This window comes from Pezoporus occidentalis, unplaced genomic scaffold (assembly GCF_034315485.1).
Source record: "Pezoporus occidentalis ecotype Australia unplaced genomic scaffold, CSIRO_AGI_Poc_V1 ctg157, whole genome shotgun sequence".
In the NCBI taxonomy this organism is placed as follows: Eukaryota; Metazoa; Chordata; class Aves; order Psittaciformes; family Psittacidae; genus Pezoporus; species Pezoporus occidentalis.
The window spans coordinates 236,756-259,997 of NW_026913393.1; the positions used below are offsets into that span (position 1 = coordinate 236,756).

Here is a 23,242-nt window from a genome sequence, read left to right on the forward strand (position 1 = left end):
GAAAGCTTTCCAAACGTGTGCTTCCGAGCGCTGAAGCTGTCCTTAATTCCAAGATATATTAGGCTATCAAGAATATAACACTGAGGTAATATTTTGCCACTTTTTTAAATTACTAAACTGGCTTTAATATTTTGTGACTGAATCTGGTGAACAAGGAGTTGCCACTGCTCCTTATCCAGCAACAAGTGTAACCAACTTCAGGAGCAGCACGCTCAGGCATTGGTGAATTTTGTTGGTACTTATTTCTCAAGTCAACCTTCTTACCCTCTGAGGACCAAGAGAGTCATCCTTGGAAAAGCCTAACAGGAGTCTTGTCATGCTCCAAAAAGACAAGCACAGAAAGACTTCAAATATATAACCTATACCAAGATGGGGAGTGTTATCTGTGAGTTGAAACCCATGTTTGAGGTATTCAGTGGCTTTACGGAAGCATCTGACTCCTTGAAGCTGCTGAACACTAGCTGGTGGCCTTTGTCCACTGCTTCATTACATCTTGCATATCATCTCTCCTTCACCATTACAGTCAAGTTACATTCTCCTTATATATCAAGATTATACCAACCTCTATGAGTGCTGTCGCCATGCTTGTTTTCAAAGTGCATAAAAAAAAGTTTTTTTCTCTGTATGCATGTGGGCCCCTGATTTCACAGATTATTTATAAAGCTGAGGTAATGCTTTATTATTTATAAAGCTAAGTAATGCCTTATTCCTTGACTTAAGCTAAAATAAATTTGAAAATAATATATGCTAGTAAAATGCAAAAAGGCAGCCTTCAAATACCCAAAGCTTCTGGCATATACTTGGATTCTTCCTGTACTAAGCAATTAGATTAATGAAATTAATAATACACAAGATGCTTAAGGATATATTGCATGAGGTGCTGCGCTTAAAAATTGCATTTTAGTGAACACACAGTAGTTACAAACTAAAATTGCATGTATGCCATTCCTTCTGTTACAGTTTGACTTTCAAGAATTTAACCATGAACATATAATGTTGTTCATATAATTTTTGTATAGAATATTTCAAATTCACATTCTGTTGTTGTTTAGCACAGGTCTTAAATAATAAATTCTTTAACTGTTTTGCATTGCATTCTAAAAATCTTGCATATATAATAAAACATTTCTTCTGACTGGACAGTCTCAGTTATTTTATAATTTTTTTTCCTTTTTTTTTTCCCCCTCTAGTTTATTTTCTTTGCTGTCTAAAAAACACAACAAAGTGCTGGAACAAGCCACGCAGTCCTTGAGAGGTTCCGTTGGTTCAAATGACTCTCCACTTCCTGATTATGTGAGTATCAAACTTAATGTTTTAGTAGGTGCTTCAAAACAGAAGTGGTACATCACTAAATCTGCAAAGATTTATCAAAATGTGTGACAGCTAAGCAACCAGCGACATCAAAATACCGGAACCTGTATGAATGATGTCATGTCTGAAAAACATCCCAATGTTACACTTACAAATGGTAAAACAAAACCACAGCTTTTCATAGCTGAGACACTTACTGTACCATGTCAACTTGCAATTTTCAAGCCATTTGGATTTCAGGATATTTAAATTATACAGCTAAAAATGTTAGATTTAAGAACGGGGCTTTGGCATCCGCAGTATGTTAAAATGCCTGAAAGTGATTGAAAACAATTCCCAGTGGGCATTTGGGGGAGTACTGCAGTCATGGGGCAGATTAGTGTGTTCTGAATACATGGATACACACAGTACTTGTCAGTTTGCTGAGCCAATACCCACAAGCAAGCAACAATTTTGTAATTTAATTGCATGGCTTGTTGGAAAATCTCTAGTTTCGGTACAAGAAGCAGACGTCTTCCAAGGACTTGAATAATATCTTTGTAGTACTGAAGTATCTTTGGTTTGCACTCATTTGAACTCTTACTGCAATTGTGTGTAAAAAAAAGAGGGCTGTTTTATCAGTTGAGGAGGAAAATCTAACAAGAGTTTTATTTTTAGTGTTATTACATGTTCCGGGACATGCCTGCCCAAGATTTTACATATCATATTGCGCTAACAGTATAAGAATACCTCAAAAAGATAATTTGGTATAATAGTTTAATGACTTCAGTCTAATTTAACTAACCGGGTTTCTTAACCTGCACCTTTTAGCTGTTATTGCTGACACGCAGCATAGAAACTAGAGGCACTTTATTATTCAGAGACTCGTGGGTTTATAAATCAAATGAATTGCAGGATTTCCCTGTGTATTCCTGCTGCCTTACCATGCCCTAATTCATGTGAAGCTCCTTACAACACTTGTGGTTTTGGGGCTTCTTTTCTCACCCAAAAGCTGCTGTCTGACCTTTTATTTTTGGAACTTGAATCATTGCAGCAGGAACCCCCTCAAGTTGGTCTGTGGTTAAAGAGCAGAAGATCCCCCTTCTGTTTTTCCAGTAAGGCAGTACACAAGCAGCATAAAACTCTTCCATCTGCACGGACATGAACATCTGAAAGACTTCAGACACCTTGGAGAGGACTCGGTGTCCCTTTCCCATGGGTTTGCTTCTCAAGGAGTAGAGGCTCATAGTGTAAGGACTTCCACAGCTGTGAGGACTGAAGTATTTTGGGTGCTTTGTGCATTTTTGAATGTTATGGTTGATAAGGATCTTAGGGCTGTATTTCTCAGAGGTGATTAAGCCTGGTGTCATACCAGGTTCCAGCTTGAGCAGTTACAAACAGCTAGTCATTCAAACTCCTCCTGTAGTCTCATGGCTCTTTATTGAGCTGTCTGGAGAGCTATGATGCTTCAGTTGGGTTCCAGGGCAAAAGGAGGCTGCTTTGGTGGAGGTGATGTGTTTTGATACCTGAAATGCATTACACCATATGTCATACCATGAGATGATTCTGCAGAGCATGTGGACTCACAGCCCAGAGGGGGTTGGAGTAGGTGCTTGGGGCTGGGTTTATGGGAAGATAGGTTCCATAAGCTGGAATTGATGCTAAGGGCTGTGTATTTTGAAACTAAGCTGCACTAACATCATGGGCTCTTGGTTAAATAGCTGTCTAGCATCTTCAGATGCCTAGAGGAGGGAGGTGAAGTTTTTAACTCTAACTTGTGTTAGGGTTATACAGGGTCCCCCTTGTATACAGGCGCTGCTATTGTACGTGTCCAGTTGTCAGGAGGAGGAGATTGATTTTATTATGTTTTCTTCCCTAGACAGACAGATTACCATCCCCACTGTTCAGAGGAAAGAAAGCAGGATAATACAGACATGTGTTTGTGAAAGAGCACATATAAATAAGTATCTATGTGTGCATGCATTTATTTACAAAAATGTGAAGATCTGTATATGCGTATTTTGGAGAATGTGGAAGAATTTGGTCCTTGAAAAATATTATGTAGGTTTTGTACTTCTTTTTAACTCGCTGGATGCGAACTAAGCTGCAGCTAAGGAAAGACCTAACATGCTCTCTGTACAAAGTTATCCCCTTGCAGATGGAGACAGCTGAGAAATGCTGGAGGAGTACTAGGGAAGCACTTGGAATACAGCCCAGAGACTTAGATAGTTTACTGAATTTCTGCCCTTTTATTGTTGGTATAACAGAGGGAGGGAGAGGAGGAGAGCGGCTGGAAATATTGTAGGGGAGAGTAAAATCACTGAAGTTTGTGGCCTGTATTCTGGAAGAAGACTATATGCTTTTATGCATGGCTTTTTGCCTTTTTTTTTTTTTTATTCCAAATTCCTAATTTTCCAGCTCAATCTGAGGCATAGTCAGTTGCCTAAATAGGCCAGATTTCATTACTTCAGAGTATTCTGCTTCTGAAAGCCTGTGTTTGTGTTGTCCTTAAGAATAGTGAAGAATTTAGGAACTGAGATAATTTAAGGGTCTGAAGTCCTGCAGCTCGTTCTACCATTGATCCCTTTCTTTAGCTCCATGCTGGGATAGATTCCAAGATTGCCTGCTCTGCCCAGATTTATGTCTAGACAGGAGGAGGATTGCCGAGTAAGCTATTCTCTTCACAGGTTTCATTCAGACCAATCAAATATGTCTTTGTATTTCCCATGGATTTTTAATTCACTTTAATGTAGAAATCGGTTTTTTCCTACTGTGTTCTGTAAGTTCAAAAGTGAATTTGCGTGACCCAAGAGTCACAAGGGTTGAATCACACATAAAATTCCAGGTTGCTTAAGGTCTTGTCTTGAGGTCTTTCTACTCATTTGTGAGTACTAGACATCAGAAAACAAGTTATGGTTATGTTCTTCTTAGGGCCAAGAAGGATTTAGAAAGGAGAAGGCAGCGTCAGTGATCTTGAACTGAGTGCTGTCCATTGTGAACACCATACGATAGAGAGGTTCTGTGATTTTGAGTGTGGTTACACAGTGTGCCCAAGCTGTGACACACACATACAAGGGCAACAAATGGAGAGTGGACAAGATGCATGCCTCCAGCAGTAGTAGTGTTTCTACTCAAAAACTGAAGTTTCTGACCTACTATTCAGTCCCTAAGATGGTGGTGGTTGATGGTGGTAAGAATATATACTGGGATCTTCCTTTACCATGTTTCCTACAGTCTTTTTTATCTACTGCAGACTACCATCATGTCCTTGGTGTGCCAACAAAGCTTCTGATACCTTGCTGTGAACTAGGATAAGGAACTAACCCAGTTGGCTTTTATATTGTTCTTATTTACGTTTTATGGGCTTTAAAAAAGAAAAGAGCAAATTGTTTTAATTTATTAGGGCTAGACCAATTTCCTGATCCTTTCCTGATAAACTGTTGTCAGTGGAGTAGGATTCAGGAGCAGGATGGAGAAGCCAGCAGGGAAGAGAGAAGAAACCCCATCATCAAACCATTACCTTGGAGACAGGATTCTTGGTTAGCCTCATTCTCATGCTATTCCATATACTAGATATTTCATAAGCTTTATTGGTAAGCATTATTTTCAGAGCAGCAATGACCTGTTTTGAAATGCCACACTTGGGGCAAGTTGTCTTTGTCTGCAAGTATCTCCAGACTTGAAGAAATGGGAAAAATCTAATTAAGTTTTTTCATTACTTTCTTGCATTCAATGAAAGCACATTTTCCAAAACCTTTAACAAACCGGAAAACTTACAGTGAAATATTAAGAATTTTGCTTATTTCAAATGAAGACAAATTACTTAAGTGAACATATCAGTGGGGTTTTGGTTTTGGTTTTGGGGGCTTTAATTTTATTAGCATCTAATGTAATTTGTTAAATCATAGATACTGAACAGCATAACTGGAGGCATGCTAGCTTGCCTTGGAATGCACCATTTCAAACCTATTGTTGGAGCTGCCAACTACCTAAACAGTTGCTTTTTAAGGATTTCATGGCGTTATGATTTTTGAGCAGTTCAGTGCTTATTATACTATAGCTGGTAACGAAGGATTCCCCTTAACTATTTCTAGGAAGGGAAGGGATGGAGAAGAGGAGAATAAATTTTGTATTTTGGAAAGCTTATGTCAGAGGTTCAGAATTCTCTTGCTGATGTAAGAAAGCAGTCTTTTCTTAATGCAAAAGTTGAGGAAAATGAAATAAATAAATGTAGGAATAGTTCTAGATTCAAATAGTTTGGCATGCGTCATCACTTGAGTCTGTATTTGGATACACAGCTTTTGGTTTGGTTTCTGAATTTATTTCAACATCATCTAATGCAACACAGGGACGAGGGATTTTATGTCTGTGGGAGCCCAAACTCTTGTTTACTGGTGGTGGGTGTGAAGGCTTAGTAGTTAAATGAAAACTCCTTGGAGCACACTCTGAGAATCACTCAACACCCTGGGTAGGGGTCACATTTCTGAGCACCCCATGGTGTTGTCTGCTGGGAGTCCTCTCTGCCATCCATGGGGGTTTTACAACAGCCTCCAGTTGCTTTAACAGAATAATATTCACAGAAAATAGCGTAGGTAAGATGATCACTAGCCACAAAGGAAAGTAATAGTTCAATTTAACTTTATTTTTACCTTCTGAATTATTGGCTGTAAGAAAATGCATTGTTCTATGCAGATGAAGCATAAATGTATTAGGAAAAATTCTAAAAATAATCCCACTTACTGCCAGTATCTTCAATTATTTCATATGAAGGACTGTCACTTAAACAGCACTTTGATAGTGGAGGAATATTGTTGGTGATTAAAACAACGTAATACAGTGTTGGACTTCTTGTGTTGCATATGTGCTCCTGTGAATGCATGAAGAGCTATCCTTTAAAATCTGTTGTTTCCCTGTTAGTTACGGTATAAAAATAAATACATGGTGGCAATTCAAAGGGAAAAATGTAAAGATTATGAATGCAGTGAACTGTGTCTGTGTATATGTGAGTGTGTTTATATGTATTTATAAACCCTGCAGTAGCAAAGCCTGGTGGTACTGTGAGAGTTCCCAATCTCAGCTGACTCTTTTCCTGGCTCCTTACCAATCCAGTTAAATCTACCTGCTGTGTGGAGCTAGTGTGTTACATGGAGGCTTGGAATTCTGCGAGTGTCATTGAGCTTTTCTCTCGTCTTAATAATGAAAATAAAACTTTGCATTTGAGTAATGAGATTTCTATATTTTCTTTTTCCTTTTCCCTCTCAGTTTGTGCTGCATAATGGGCTAAATGAAGTCCAATATTTAGGTTCTTCTTTGATTTATCCTTGATTTATATGGTAAATAGAAAGCAGCTGCCTGTTTAAGCATCTAATTCTTGAAACTCCTAGGCCCCTCAAGCGTCATCTGGAAATAATGTAGCTTGTAAAACAAAGCTAAGAAGAAAAAGCAATGTTTGTTTTATGTGGGATGAATGACTTCGGTTGGGGTCCTTCTAATTCGGCCATTATGAGGGTTATTAAAAAGCAGTATTACAAAAGTGGTTTCAACAAAAAGAATTTTTTTTCTTTTTGTAACTCATATCTTGTTATTGCAGTTGATTATGTTCAAAGCTGTGAGTACTTCGTAAATAGTTCTTCATTTTAGTTTCTCCAACAGAGTATCAACCTAATCACCCTCCTATACATGGGTAGATGTTAAGAGGTTCCTATGTTTCATTTAGTCCCTAGGAGAAAATTGTCTTTTGTAAGTAAGGGCTCTGTATTTATCTTAGAAATTTGGAGTTGCTAAAGAATAGGTAAAATAAGGTGTGAACCTGTCTTCTAAACATAATGAAACCAATCTAAAATCTATAAATTTTACATTAGAGTGGAGGAAACATGATAGTACCATATATTCAAAAAGCTGATGTCAGCTCTATATTCAGTTTAGTTTTGGCCTTGCTAAACAACTAAAGCAAAACTAATATTCTAGAAATCTGTAATATTAACAGCTGTAGATTAAAATTTTTTGTCCAATATATTTTTCTGCCAGTACATAGTCATATAAATCTTCTTCTGTCCCTTTCATGGCACTGCTGGAGTTCTTTCATGTAATAGTTTGATATTTCAGTTGAGGTTGTGGGATCTTGTGATACAGACATATTTTTTTATGAAGGATCCTGTGCAAATAAGTTAATTATTTTAGTCTGTATTATATGAAGCAAACAAGTATTTCATTCACTATCAATGTGACCAATATTTGAACTGTAAATAAATGTTATGATGTTTGGAGTCCTAGAATATGTTCTATGATTCTGTATGCTTGAGTATGTTCTATAATTCTAATGCTACATTAGGTATGCTGCAGCTCTGTCTGATTTTTTCTAATTATCTGGTTTAATGCAGAACTCTGCCACCAGACATAAACATTTTCCTATAAATGCGTGCTATCCTGAAGAAATAGGAAGTCTTCCCTGCGATGATCTGATGACTCTAGTAATGATGCAGAAATGAAATTAAACCCACTTCCAAATAAACTGGTCTGCCATAATAGAGTTAGTACGATTAACATTATGTAGCTGGTAGTCTGTAAAAACACTGCTTAGTGGTAACTGCTGTGAATGTATAAAATGCATATTACTGTTTAGCTGTAGAACTGAATACAGAATGGAAAATTCTGTATTCAGAATGAGAAGAATGGAAAATTTTACGGGATTAAATCAGGGCTCCCACTTGAGATGTGTCCATATTTATCAAATGCGAGAGGTGGGGGGAGCTAAGGGAGTTGATTCTGTCATAATGTTTATTCAGAACTCAGAAACCAAATTCAGAACTTTTAACCAAAAGCACTGCCTATGTCTCGTTGGTGTTCTTTTTGTCTGTATATTCTTCCGTTTTTATATATCTCTAAGTAACTAAATGGGATTTTTTTTATTTCATTAGTCATGCATTGTTAAAAAAAAAACTTGTGTGTGTGTGTGAATTTTTAGGTCATTTTTTTCTCTAATAAACTTCAAATATGATTATACAGGATTTTTTTTTTAGGATGTTGTTTACTGATAGTTTGAAGTAATGTATAGTAAAGCAATCTAATAGTTCAATGGCATGTGTATGGCATGTGGGTTCTAGCAATTTAAGTTGCATTTAATAGGAGAATCATCTTGTTCTGCACTAAATTGCCTTCTCTTTGATTACTCTGAGTTGATCGCTTCTGAGCAGAAGTAACATCTTCAATTACTCTTGAGTATGCTTGTCTCCAGTACGTTATTGAGCCAAAGGCCTATAAATATATTTTCTAAATATTAGTCATACCCTTCTTCTGATTAATTATATTTTAAAGAATATTACTCCTACCTAATCCCCCTATTTTTATATCATAAAAAATAGCAGTTTCAGAATAGACTGAAATAACCAACCTAACCCAAATCTAAAGCAAGCTTTTCTATTGAGTGATAGCCAAATTCTGCAGTTCTATCTGAATTCATCATCAGTTCTTTCCTTGACCTGAATTTGAAACTTCTCAGAGAAAATGCTCCTTATCAGAAATGACTATCCAAAATTCCTAAGATAAATATGTTGGTGAAGGTCAGTCTGTTTAAACTTCTTTATATTAGTATGAAGGACTGAATTACTTGCAGTTGGTGTTTGCATTATTTTGTGTTTAGTAATATGTTTGTGGTTGAAGGATTTGGGAATGAATATATTAAATAGCATCAGGATGTTCTGCAAAAGTATGTTTTTCTTTCATCAGGAGTTCCACAGAAAGTCTGACTGGTGTCGGGTATTTATGTTATGTATACGGTGTGAAGCCTTATTTCACTTAGAAATTCTCAGTATTTTGGAAAATAATTTTATTTTAGAATTAAATTAATTAGAATTCAGAATTAAAGATTTTAAGAATTAAAGAAATTAAAGAACATTGCTACATTAAAAAAAAAAAGACAAACCCAAACAAACAAAAGACAATTTGTGTGGCAGCAGCATCTTACGCTCATCTGACTGAAACTTTTCCATTCTTCAGATTTAGGAGACGCAAGAATAACTTGAAAGAAGTGGGAAGAATTTCTGACATTAGCAATACAAATGTCTACAGAAGCCTTTTAAAAAGCCCATTATCTTGGTCATCACACATTTGAAGAAAGCCAAGCATTAACACAGCATTTTTTAATTCTTTTGCCTCCTTTAATAGTTATACAGGTTTATATATTACTTTTTAGAGCCTTACCATCATTTTTGCAGTAAAGAGTATAAATAATGTCTTGTCTTTTGCATTTTTATACTCAAAGGACATGTTTTTGTTAAGGTCACTTAAACAAGTGTCCTTAAAAGCAAACTTGATTAATCTAAAGAAGTAGTGAGTGCTCATTTCAGAAAAGGATGAGCACTGTCTCAGGGTCCCTTCATGTCCTCCCAGATGAAGCTGTATAATCTTGCATGCTGATCTTTCTACTGAGCATCTGCTTGTGTTCCATTTGGAAGAGCTGGAAGCCTGATACAATACTGGGATTTTAGAAGGGCCTGAGGTATGATACAGCGTAAGCTGTAGCTTAAATATGTGACATCTTACTAAGAGATGTCCTTTGCAGTATATTTCTGCAAAGTCCTTTCTGCAAATACGGTTTCTAACCTCATTGTTAGCCAACATGTACTCAGTCTGGTCTGATCACAAATTTTGAAGTGCTTGAATGAAAGAAGTAGCAGTACCGATGTTTCAGCATCACTGGTTTCTCCCCATGACCTGGCTTCAGTGAGCACTTGAGCCCAGAACCACCCCCCCGTGTCCTCTGCTGTACCCCCAGAGCGTGAGCAGCAGCTCAGGGAGGGGATCCTGCCCCTCTGCTGTGCTATGGGGAGACCCCCCCTGCAGTCCTGATCCAGCTCTGGGGCAGCAGCACAAGAGGGACGTGGAGCTGTTGGAGCGAGGCCAGAGGAGGCCATGGAGATGCTGCGAGGGCTGGAGCAGCTCTGCTCTGGAGCCAGGCTGAGAGAGCTGGGCTGGGGCAGCCTGGAGAAGAGAAGGCTCCTGAAGGGGAGACCTGAGAGCAGCTCCAGTGCCTGAAGGGGCTGCAGGAAACCTGGAGAGGGGCTTGGGACAAGGGATGTAGGGACAGGCCAAGGGGAATGGCTTTAACCTGCCCGAGGGGAGACTGAGATGAGCTCTTAGGCAGAAGCTCTTCCCTGTGAGGGTGCTGAGGCGCTGGCACAGGGTGCCCAGAGAAGCTGTGGCTGCCCCATCCCTGGCAGTGTTCAAGGCCAGGTTGGACACAGGGGCTTGGAGCAAGCTGCTCCAGTGGAAGGGGTCCCTGCCCGTGGCAGGGGTTGGAGCTGGAGGAGCTTCAAGGACCCTTTTAAACCAAACCAGTCTGGGATTCTGTGATCTTTGCTGATTTGGTCATTGGACACTTCCTGCTGCCTCATTCACATGAATGGGTTGTTCAAGGCTTTAAAGGAGAAGTTGATTGCTCTGCATGCTTCATCTTTGTCAAACCTCCATAGACAAAAAAAAAAAAACCCAATGCAGTAGCTCTCCAGAGAGCAGGATTTATTTTTGTAGCTGCTGTGTATTTCAACAATGTAGTAAACCAAACTTGTAGTATTCCTAAAGCCAGGTTTTGATTGAAAAATGTAGTGCTTAAAAACCAGAAGTATGTTACCATATGTTATAAACATCTCAGTTTATGATAACTGATTTCCTTTTTTTAAACATGCAGCCATATAAAGCAAAGGAAGTGGATGCAGAAGGAAGACTGTTCAGAACTTTTAGGCTGTTTGGTACTAAATGCTTAATTGGAGTTGGAATCTCTTTACGCTGCTTTTCTGTAGGAGATATAGAAATACAAGGTATTGGTGAAACATGAGAAATTTCTGATGTTGCACCTTCTGTTCCCAAATACATCTCATTTGTATTTTACAAGGGCTAACCAGTGATGTTTTGGAACATTTTTAGTGGTTAAAAAAAAAAGGAAAAAAATCAATCCATTTATATTTAAGAGTAGTAAATAGTTATTAAAAAATATCATAACAGATATTTAGATTCCTTCTCTGCAGATATCTGTGGTTTGGAATTGGATAGACAGACAGGGAAAGCAATAGAAATGAAGGTAAATCAAGACAGTGATTTTGAAAGAAATGGTAAGAGGAAGATAGTGTGCTATAGACCGTGGATAAAGTCATGCATAAAACTGTGCACCTGTCAAATTGCCTCTCAGATCTGTCTGAACTGGAACATGAAGAAGTTGTTAGAAACCATTTTTAACCTCTGCAAATCCATGTTTATTCCAGCTGTGTCCAAGTTACAGAAGCATGGTCTTACCGACTTAGAGTTTTTCCTCTTGGACAGGTGTCCCTCTGAACAACATACTGCACTGTCTTGCTGAAGGCAATTGTCCCACCAATGGCTGTTGTTAATATTACCTTTAGTTATATCATACAACTGCTGTTAATTGGCAGTGTGGGTGGCCAGGGGACTGAATGATGGGATGAAGGAAAAGAGAATATTTTAACGTGAATGCATCAAATAAGGTTGAAAGTCAGTATTGGCATGAAGTGAAAAAGAAAAAGGTTTGAAGAAGGAAAATAATTGATTTAGGCAGAAATTCAAAACCAGAATTACCCTGCCAGGGCTGGTTCCTCTCCTGCTGCTCGTAAGAAGCATCACACTGAGTAAAATAAGCCACTTACTGAAAAGTTATTTCCTCATCACACAGCCTGAAAAGCAGTGCTAAAGAAATGTGGAAGAGAGAATTCCAGTTTTGTTTATTCCTATTGACGATGGTGGATGCTTGTTCTCTGCAAAATAACTTTGTAGGAAATCTGTCAAAACACATGAAGAGTGTATTTAGAAGAGCTAGAAATATAAAAGAATCTCTGTTTTTCATGTTTATTAATTCTACAAAATCACCCTAATGTTTTTCACAGGCATAATTGGAAAGATAAACTTTTATTTCCCTTTCATGTAACCAGTGATTTTTCTTAAGTTTCTAATTTCTTTTTAATTTAGGAACTAAGAGAGATAGAGGAGTATCTTGCACATTCAATACACTAAATCCAGTTTTGTAAATGGAAGTTCTTCCACACTACTGGTTAATTACAAAACAATAACCCAAAAATTGGACAAAAAGTACCAATTTTTAACATGCTATGATTTATATACAGACATGATGGTTAAAGGATTCTGTGTGATGATAGATACTTAGAATTTTCAATTAAATTGTATCTTAACAGAAATACACTGGGATAAAGGAAGCCTGTGCTTTGACTCTGATGTCTGGTTTTTGAGGGTTTAACTGTGCAGTTTTAATTTTAAAGCAACAACAGGAGATTAATACATACATAAATTCTCTTTTTTGTCCCTTTGATTTATGCTAACACAAAATTTTCTGATTTTTTTACGGGGAAATAAATGATAAATAATAAATAAATAGATATAAAACGCACACAAAACAAAACAAAAAGAAAGAAAAAAAGCTGATAGTCATATTCTGCATCTGTTTTCTGCCAGTGAAATACCAAACATAAAGCCATTTCAGGGAATTATCTTTTTAAAGATTCATAGAGAGAAAAGACTCTTAATATATTGCCATTATTTAATCCTCCTATATTCATATCCCCACTGCCGTTGGGAGATTGCCTACGCTGCTCTGAAGCAGAGTTGAGACGAGTAAGATAAAGTTTTTTATTGTCCTTCAGATACGTTACTGGAATGTGGTGGAGGTTTTCCAGAACTGCTCTCGCACATATTTAGGCTCGACCCCAAGTGGAGAGAGCTGTGGCCTGCTGTTGAAGTATATGACATCTTCTTCAAGGACGCTGTGTTCAGCTTCGTTTTTCTTGGTGTCGAGCTGGTACAGCATGTACAGAGGCCGTTCCGGCTCCAACATTTGTGTGTGTGCTAGCCCAAACCCTTGACCTGAACGAAACCGTTTACCTATGACAAAACCCAGCCATCCTTTTCTAGAAAAAAGAAGATGGATTGTAACAGTACAGGTTAGACTTCATCTTTTTCATTGCAGTCGGAATCAAAATCTCTTCCCTCCAGGTAAACTGAAAAGAGAACGGATGTTGCAGTTCCTAAAGGCAAGTCTTTAAGCTACTCACCAACAACTTACCTGTTGCACTTGCATCAAAATCAGATTCTTGCTCAGTACAGGGAAAAAAATTCTGAATGAAAAATGAAAAGTTTTCCCATTCTCACACTAATCTTTTAGATTTTGATAAATTGAAACAATAGGAAGAGTCATGGCACATTTTTCTGAAATATAAAATTATTTTACCTTGTAGTGTGCTCTGTTAATTCAAATTCATGAACAGAAAACTGTTAATTAGAATTCATTAGGTGAACAATCAGAATTGCTCATAGGATTTTGGTGAGGAACAGCTGCCTAACTCTGGTATGGATGTATGACATACCCAAGTGCTTCTCTGTCTTTCAAACACAGTGATCTCTCATCTTGTCCCTGTCTTGTCACTACAGTGTTTTATGAACTGGGCTACATGAAATTTTGTCCCAGAACAGGTGATACTTCATAAATATTTCAGGCAGTTTATTTAATTGGATAACTCAGGTTTTTCATATATATATATATATATATATATATATATATATATATATATTAAGAGGGTTTTGCTTCCAGCAGTTGAGAAAATGTCATCTGTTGCTTATAGTTCATGTTGGAGCAGGTACCTCTGTACATAGGCTTCCAGCATTCTGTATGCTTTGGGCTTTCCAAATCTCAGTTAAAGGTTCATTCTTCAATGTTCAGGCTGTGGCTGCTGTGTGCTTCCATACCATGCGTCAGGAAGCGTAGAGGTGGCCGTCAGCTTTTGTGTTTATTAGAACTGATGCAGTGTCCAGGGGAATGCACTTGAAAAATAAGATAGAATGTAGTAAAAAAAAAATTTAATTTAGAAGTTGCTCCATTTATTTGGTTTGCCTGCTATCATCTCTCAAAAGGCTGGTTTTCATCTGCTTCCTATTTGTATTTTATTCCACTAGAGAAAGCAGTTCTTGAAATTTGGGGTTTGAGCTTTTTTTAGGCCCATCTTAATGGAATAAATGGTACTGATACTGGCAGTGACTAGTTTTGAAGAAGTGATAAGAGAAAAACAAATAAACCTACTTTATTGTATTTTAAATAGGCTTACCTATCCTTTAGACTGCAAACCTCAGAGATCAATAATGCAGTTTTTCCTTTGAATATAATAGATTTCTCATGTCTTTATTTCTCTATCCCCTTTAATTTTCAAAATATCTAACACCATTAAAAGAAATAGTAAGGTACATATGCCAAGTGGTCTCATGAAGTTGTATTTCTGTATAACTTTTCTAACCATGATGCTGTATTTTAATATATCAGAAGAAATAAAAGGAGTCTCCATTATTTATCTTCAGCTCAGGGGTAAAATGATGTCTGTAAATCGGCATATTCCTGCTCACAACAGTTTGGGAATCTTGTACCTTAATTCCTTATCAAGTGTCTGTTATCTGGGACCTGATGTTTTTTATCATGCACTGTTACTATTTAAGGAGCTACAGCACAAAAAGAATACACCACAGCCATCAAAAGTTTTCTGTGTGCACACTGTTCTGCATGAACAGCAATGGATTAAATCAACCTATTTTTGTTATTCTTACTTTTAAAAATGGTTATTATTGTCAGGAGGCAGTCTACAAGTGGGTTTTTTCTGGCCTGTGGAAACTGTTAATGTTCTACTCAACCCAGTTTACCTTTGCAGTGATTTTCTTCTTTCTTCAAAGCAGGACTCTTAACATTGTCTAGGCATGGGAAGAATGCCTGGCGGCCTCAGCAGTAACACTGCTTCACTTGCCTCCTTGACATTCCCCAAATTGTGATGATGGAAATGGCTGCTTTTCAAACTCCTCCTGACTTTCTTACGTCTCCCACAGAAATTTCAATAGCGATTTTCACCCTAAGGGCAAGAATAGAGAGTCTTTCGGCTGCTGAGCATGTAGGGAGTAGCACTAACTTTTCCCACTGACATCCTGTGCGTCATCAGGACCAGAAGATCTTCTGCTTGGGTAGTATGGAAATTATGGAAACTGAATGCAGTCTGTGTTCATTATTGAGGACTTGGATTCTGCAATCTTACTTGTGATGTTTCTTTTCTTAAACAGGGTCAAAATTACTCAGTGGTACTTTCAGTGGAAGACAACTGTTATAGTTGCAAGGCAATGTCTGTTTTGAAGTGTCACAGCAAAGATGCTGAACCACAGGGTCTAATCAATGAGGAACCACCAGAGACCTTCCAAACTGAGATTCTGGGCAATTGGCAGCTTCAGTGAGGAATTTGTATTTGTTCAGTTAGTTTTGATACCTCCTCAATTAAAATGGCTTAGACACTGAAGACAGGTCTGCAAAAACCGCAACACTGAGTGATTTTCTTGAATAACAGCAGCTGGTTTATTAGAAATACACTCTTAGATACACATATATTTTGCAATGAGTGTCATGGTTGTTACTGCCAAACATAATATTAAGGGTGGAGAAAATAGTTGATTATATGGAGATGATGCTGTAGCTATAAGGAAATGGTGGATAAATTACATTCCTATAACTGTAGTGTACTTTATGGAGGAAAGTTTGGGAGGTGTGAAGGGAAAATGTTAAGAAAACTGTTTGGTTTAAATTGCTAATCGGTCCTTTTTTCTGTCTGTTGGCAAGATGTAGTATTTTTCTGTCTCATTTTTCTTCATCATAAAAATAAGGGCTTCTGTACTTCAGTTAAACAGCACACAGGATAAAAAGGATAAGCACCCATTCCAAAGAAGCATTAAAGACATGATAAGGATTCTTAAATCTGGACTAAAGTGCATACTGAAACACAAACATCAGTGTGTATGCTAGCAGCTGTGCCCTCCTGCAAAACTGTGAAGTTTGTTTCCTTTTGGAGGACCTCTTGCTTCAAAAAGGTTCATCAGAAGTTGTTTTAAAGGAATACGCTTTTAGGTCAAGAGATTTCATTAAGTAGCATTTACATATTAAATGCATAAATGTGAAACTTTATGTGAGCGTTATATAAGACCTGCCATGCAATTAAAAAAAAATTAATTAGAAAGTGTGGAAATTTCAGTTCACGTAGCAGTAATTACTGCATAACACCTCCGAACAGTGTTCTGGTGACATTTTACAGCTAAGCTGTGTGTGTAGTGCTAGAATCAGAAACTTTTTCACTTGAGTAACATCTTTAAAGTCCTTCAACTCTACTCAAGGTAGATGGGTTCTGTTAATTAAAGTCTGTATCATGATAATCCATTTACCTTTGTATAGTAGAGATGGGTTTGCCTATGGAACTTGTCCTTTCCTGTCCTACCCATCAAACTGAACAAAATCTTCCCATACCTCTGGGGAATACTGCTTCGTTTCAAGGAGAAATGGAGAATTCTTAATTTCCTTTCAACAGCATGATTTATTTCAGGCATGATTTGACAAAAACACAAATGCACACTTTTAGTTTTCTTAGTACGAACATTGTCATTTTCCTAGCAGCAGTTGCTTCCCAGGCTTTGTGGGACCTTAGAAAATGATTGGGTTTAGTTCTACTAGACACTATGTGCATTTTGTTGTCATGGTTGTATGTGGTTTGGAAATACTGGTTCTTGCATGGACAGCATTGGAGTCCCTAGCTGTTGACTATCAGTTTGGGTAGTTTGGTGGGTCCCCTTATGGTAGACCTTCTTGTTGGGCTTCAGCCAGACTCTGAAGCTCAACCTGGAGCAGATGCCTTCCATAGCCATTTGCTTTTTCTAAACCAGTTGGGGTGAAAATTATTGTAGTTAATTTGAATTTTAGAATGCCAGGTTGGAGACGACATCCAGGTTCATCTGGTCCAACCTTTCTATGCAAGCATGACCTAGACTAGATTTGATTCGGTTTTTTTGTCACCTTAGGAAATCACTGGAGAATGATATTGTCACCATTTGGTTTTTCAGGGTGGAATTCAGCACTTGAATTAGATGGGAAGTTCCCAAGAATGGAGTTTGGAAAAGCTGGGATGAAATGCCAAAGAGGAGGTAGAATCATAGAATCATAGAACAGTTAGGGTTGGAAAGGACCTTAAGATCACCCAGTTCCAACCCCCCTGCCATGGGCAGGGACACCTCACACTAAACCATGGCACCCAAGGCTCTGTCCAACCTGGCCTTGAACACTGCCAGGGATGGAGCATTCACAACCTCCCTGGGCAACCCATTCCAGTGCCTCACCACCCTAACAGTAAAGAATTTCTTCCTTATATCCAATCTGAACTTCCCCTCTTTAAGTTATAATCCATCACCCCTTGTCCTATCACTACAGTCCCTAATGAAGAGTCCCTCCCCAGCATCCCTATAGGCCCCCTTCAGATACTGGAAGGCTGCTATGAGGTCTCCACTCAGCTTCTCTTCTCCGGGCCAAACAGCCCCAACTTCCTCAGCCTGTCTTCATACAGGAGGTGCTCCAGTCCCCTGATCATCCTTGTGGCCTCCTCTGGACTTGTTCCAACAGTTCCATGTCCTTTTTCTGTCGAGGACACCAGAACTGCACACAATGCTCCAGGTGAGGTCTCACAAGAGCAGAGTAGAGGGGCAGGATCACCTCCTTTGACCTGCTGGTCACGCTCCTTTTGATGCAGCCCAGGATACGGTTGCTTTCTGGGCTGTGAGCACACACTGAAGCTGGCTCATGTTCATTTTCTCATCAACCAACACCCCCAAGTCCTTCTCCTTGGGCTGCTCTGAATCTCTTCTCTGCCCAACCTGTAGCTGTGCCTGGGATTGCTCCAACCCAGGTGTAGGACCTTGCACTTGGCATGGTTAAACTTCATAAGGTTGGCATCAGCCCACCTCACAAGCGTGTCAAGGTCCCTCTGGATGGCATTCCTTCACTCCAGCGTATCAACCGAACCACACAGCTTGGTGTCATCGGCAAACTAAATAGGTCTATCTAAAGTCCTGTTCTCTGGAACTGAACACCTTCTGCAGTCGTGATGCTGAATCGCAGTCTCACAAATATGCCAAGCCTGCATCTCTTCTGCACTTAGGTTCTTCTCCATCCTTTTGAGTCTGGATGACAGCTCATGCTTTTCTTTTAAATCAGAGGAGCAGAACTATGGAAGAAATGAGTAGCTGTAACATTGCCCAGAAAGTGAAAAATTAATATGGGAGCCTGAAAGTCAAGTTAAAGACATTCCCCCTTGTCCTGTCCTTACAGCCCCTTGTCCAAAGCTCCTCTCTAGCTTTCTTGTCGGCCCCTTTAGGTATTGGAAGACTGTTCCCCAAAGCCTTCTCTCCTCCAGGCTCATGGGACATTGCTGGAAACCTGCTTTTCAACTTACTTAGTTGTTCATGATGGCAAGTGTAAGGACATTAGGTTTATTCAGTAAAGTGTTGGGCAGCAAACTTCAGTCTGGTGTGACAGCTCTTCTTTCATTTCTAAGCAGTGATCAGAGATGCCGGAGTTAGTTTTTGAGGCTATATCCACCATAAGCCCTGCAAATTTCCACTTAATACCCAGTTACCCACAATTCAGCATCACGGCCAAAAGTTATCTGGGTTTGACATAGAACAGCCAAAGAGTATGTGCCAGTAAAACAGATGAAGATAAGATTTCTGTTACCAGCGTCTTGGCTTTGAAGTTCATTTGCGTATTGAGTACAAGAGCAGCTTTCTTGGACGCTTCCTTCTTGCCCCTCTGCTCTTCCATTCCTTTGGCAGAGCATGTTTATTTTGTTGAAGGTTTTATTTTCTGCTGAAAATGCAGGAAATTCAGACAGCGCTCTTGGAAGCTCCCCAAAGCTAATACAAACAAGATACATATGCTTCTCTTAAAGTAACTAAAAATAAAGTAAATTATTTGAAACTATTTAACTGCAGAAATTCCCCTGTAAAGAGGAAAGGGAAGTTTACATCAGTGTAATTGTGGATGCTGTTAAATTATATTATCAAGGTGAAATTCCCTGGAGTGTCAGTTTGTCTACTTTACACGGAAGAGTACATCACCCTGGAGTTTATAACGGTGTTCAGGCAGGTGTGGAAGAGAAATGAAATGTCCAAAACCACCATAACTTGACATATTCCTTAGCACATAGCAAGCTAGCTGAAAAAAGAAGTAATGGAAAATGGACCAAAGCAGTCCATTCACCTAGACTTTTTGTGGATGCAGCTGATGGATCTGTAGCAGTTTACCAACTCTTTCCTCCTTGTTTCAACCTGGTAAAAAGAAGAATGTCAGGAGCTGTCAGTTTTGCATTAATTTGGTATTTAGTATTTTTTACGGGTGTTAAGTATATGGTCTATGTATGCTTTTATTTTCCATTGCTGACAAAATTGCTTTTAAAGCCATATCTGCATAATGAAGGAAGTGGTTGTTAACAAGACTTTATGTTTGCATCTCGAGCTAGAGCTTCTTCAAGTAACCTCTTTACAGCTTTTGCATACTGTATGCACTCCTTACTGTGCCACAGAGGGTCTGCAATGGCAGTAATTGTGAACTAAAGCCACAAACCTTCATCATAAAGAAACTTGCACTTTGGAAAATTCAAACATCAAAGCATCCTGTTAGTGGCAGCAAGATACCACCCACTAAAAAGCCATTGCTTGCCATAAGCAGTAACTTCACAACTGTGTTTGGACATGTTTCTTTGGGTCAGCCTGCATTTCCATCATGTATTTGTTTTCCTATTACAGGTGACACTGCCGCTTTATTTTATCAGGTTTCTTTGGATTAAGACTTCACTAGTATTCCTTTCCTAGTAGCTTGGGGCTTTTTTTTCACCCTGTTTACATTGTGTGGGTGTAGTGTATTGCATTACCCATCCCTGCTCAGGTTTTGGGGTTTTAGGTAGATAAGCTTCTTTGTGCTCATTGTGCTAATTGTATAACTGCCTTTTTGAGAGCAATCGTTGTGCCATTTCAACAGGCAGAAACCTCGAGCAGTTACTTACCTGAAGGTATCTGTGGGATGGAAAATTGCTGCAATGTGAATGCCCAGTGAGAAGTGGGGCTTTTTTAGTTGGTGGTAGTGTCCTGGATGTATACATGTATTGTTGTTTACTGCTCTGTTAGATCTCTGTTTTTTAAAAAACTTGCAAAGTAGACCTCTTTAGCCTTAAAATTACATGTTGCTTTGGATTGCAGGCTAATATACATCCAGATAAAAAGAAAAAAAATACTGTTGTATTTAAGTGAGTGAATAAATAAATATATAATCATATTACGATACAACTTGTGGAGATGATGTGAAAGTTTGTACACTAGTGCTTTTTAGAATCATAGAATAGAATCACAGAATGGTTTGTGTTGGAAGGGACTTTAAAGGTCATCCAGTTATAACTCCCTGCCATGGGCAGAAACACCTTCCACTAGAGCAGGTTGCATCCATGCTGTGGAATACCCCAGGTACCAGACAGAACTGGGCAGTGCTTGGCTTATAGCCTGTGCCCAGGACGGAGGGTCAACAGATGAGCCAGGTTCAAGCAAGAGGCTTCTGCGTGGCTCAGAGCCAAAGCAGGGACAGGAGCACTTGAGTCAGTTCTGCAGTGAGGACACATCTCGTGTGGCAGCCTGAGGCAGGCCCAAGTGGTCATCGGGCTGCTGGGGTCAGAGGCTGCAATCACAGAGGAAATGGCTTCAGCAAGGCTAACAGGAGTCTTAAAAGTGTTCCTTCCTCTAAAACCTAACCACAAAGCTTATTTCATCGTGAAAGAGCCTCGTGTCCATCCTTGCTATAGATGTCTCTTCATCACAACACAAGTGACTGAAATTCTGGTTTTCAAATAACTATAATTTTCCATACAAAATAGAATACGAGGAAAGAAAACAGATTAATTTTGTCTGGTTTTTTATTAGATAGTACAAGCCCCAAGCGATGATTAAGCAAAAGTTTACCTTATTGACACATGGACATGCTTCCCTTTTTCTCCTAAGAGTAGTCAACGTTTAGACACTGGAGATCTGCATTAATTCATAATAGAACTTTTTTATTCAGTTCTTTATTATTACAAAAATCAAAATTAATGGTAAATTAGAAGGCTGAGCACTCAGAATGTTCTGATGTAGGAACCAGGAGATGGCTACCATAAATTAAGCAGTTTTTTGGTGACACTGGATTCTTGTATCTTGGTATTTAGGCTGCTTGACTTCTCTGGTATTTTATAAGCCATATACTTTCAACTGTTTTTACACATAGGTGTCTTTACAGCAGTATATAAGTATCGAATTTTCTGGAAGTCTTTTTCCAGAAGGATACCATGCTAATTGTTAATTATATTGCAGTAAGGAAAGCAACAGCATTCCAGGATGGTCAGAGACGAGAACATCCAGCTCTGCTCATAGTTTGCTTTGGCTTTGCGCATTTGTGTGTTCCTTATTAGTGTTTACCAAACTCAAATTATTTTTCTCCAGATAGTGTTCTCATTCCTGTGCTTGTTTTTTCCTCTGCATCCTGTCAGCTTGGTTTCATTCTCTTTTCTCTGGCATTATCACTTGCTTGTTCCTTTTCCTTTCAACAAGAGAGACCCAGGCTACCCACAACTGTACCTGGATCTCTTGTACCTGTTAATGCCTGCTTTGTTCCTTGTCAACTAGAACATGACCAAGCATCTGGCTTTTTGCCTTAAAAATTAAAATCTTTACCAGAAAAGGTAGCACATTTAATTCCGTTCCTGAGAAGAAACTGTGGGGTGGTTGCCTAGGATTACCTGCATTAATGCTAGTGCTGTGCCTACATCTCCATCCCCTTTGTAGTCATGATTTCAGTCTCAGAAATTTGGTACCAAGCTTTAGCTTCCACGTTTCCTTTAATGATAGGTATAATTATTTATATGGGCATAAACAAAAGAAAACGAGGGGGAGGACTGGTGCTCATCAGTGTCAACAGAGGCATTATCTGAGCCCTGTTTTGTAAAGGAACACTGTAATAATTTTAAATGTGAATGCCATGTTGAATTTGCCAATTGTAAGCTAGGAAAATGCCATTACTTTTAACTCCTCTCCCATTGAAATATAGATTATTGTCACAGGACAACTAATTCAGTCAAAGATACGGCCTTACAAGATTGCAGTGGATGATGTGGTAGTCCTTGTCTTGGCCATACCTGTTGAGCATTTCAGCTGTGTTCAGTCTGAAAGCTAATATACAGGGTAATAAACTTCTCTTCAGCAGCTCAAACGGTTCTGTAACCTTATGTGTATCTGTTGTTACACCATGTCTAGATGCAGGGGGGGTATAGCTTGATACTGGTCAGCAATAAAAGCTCGTGGCATTTTGTCAGCTGTTACAGCAGTTCTCCATTGTCTCATCCAAACGCTGTCCTTGGCTTTCTGCTTGTTTTTTCCTGTTTTGAAAACTTTTAAGCCTTTACAAATGCTTTAATTGCTAATTATAGGAGCATACAGCTCTCCAGGTAGCATATATGCAATACTGTGATTCAGTGCCACTTCTCTGTCTTTTATGGAGCTCAGCCTTCTTCTAAATGGTTTCTTTATATAGTCACTTGTCAGTAAAAATCTTCACTGTAGCTCCTGGGTTTTTTTTTTCATTATGGTCCCAGATTCCTTACCTGGAATACAGTAGCTGAAAAAGAGATGGTTGGTTCTGTCCATCAGCTTCTAAAAGTTTAAAATGTATTTACTGAGCAGTAACCTCTGGTACATTTTAATTGTTTGAAACTGAGCTAAAGCAGAGTCTGCCTTTTCTTGAAATAACATGTTTGGAGATGGTTAGCAATGCTTTCTGATTAAACTCGCTATGATGCCCAGGTTTTAAGTTCAGCATAGCATATTAAAAAGCATTTAGTTTTCGAAAAGCAATTGTTTGGCTTGTTACCTTTCTGGTAACTGGATAGATCTCACTTGATCCTGAATGTTTCTGCAGAGGTGATGTATTCTGTATTTTAGGATAGTGTCTCAGTCACCAGGTCATCCTGTTGCACTAGGGAGAGAATTACAGCAATGCTTAGAGCTTTTTAAAAGCCACCATAAT

The 23,242-nt window shown here is 38.7% G+C and overlaps 1 protein-coding gene across 11 annotated transcripts in view; it reads left to right on the top strand.

Annotated features, from left to right (window-relative positions):
- Positions 1–23,242, top strand: part of DYM (dymeclin) — a 226,070-nt gene that overhangs the window by 157,243 nt on the left and 45,585 nt on the right. For all 11 annotated transcript variants that reach the window (XM_062611731.1, XM_062611742.1, XM_062611737.1 and 8 more), the window contains one exon: positions 1,191–1,293. In XM_062611731.1, the coding sequence (XP_062467715.1) occupies positions 1,191–1,293 (103 nt within the window). The remainder of the gene's footprint in view (positions 1–1,190; positions 1,294–23,242) is intronic.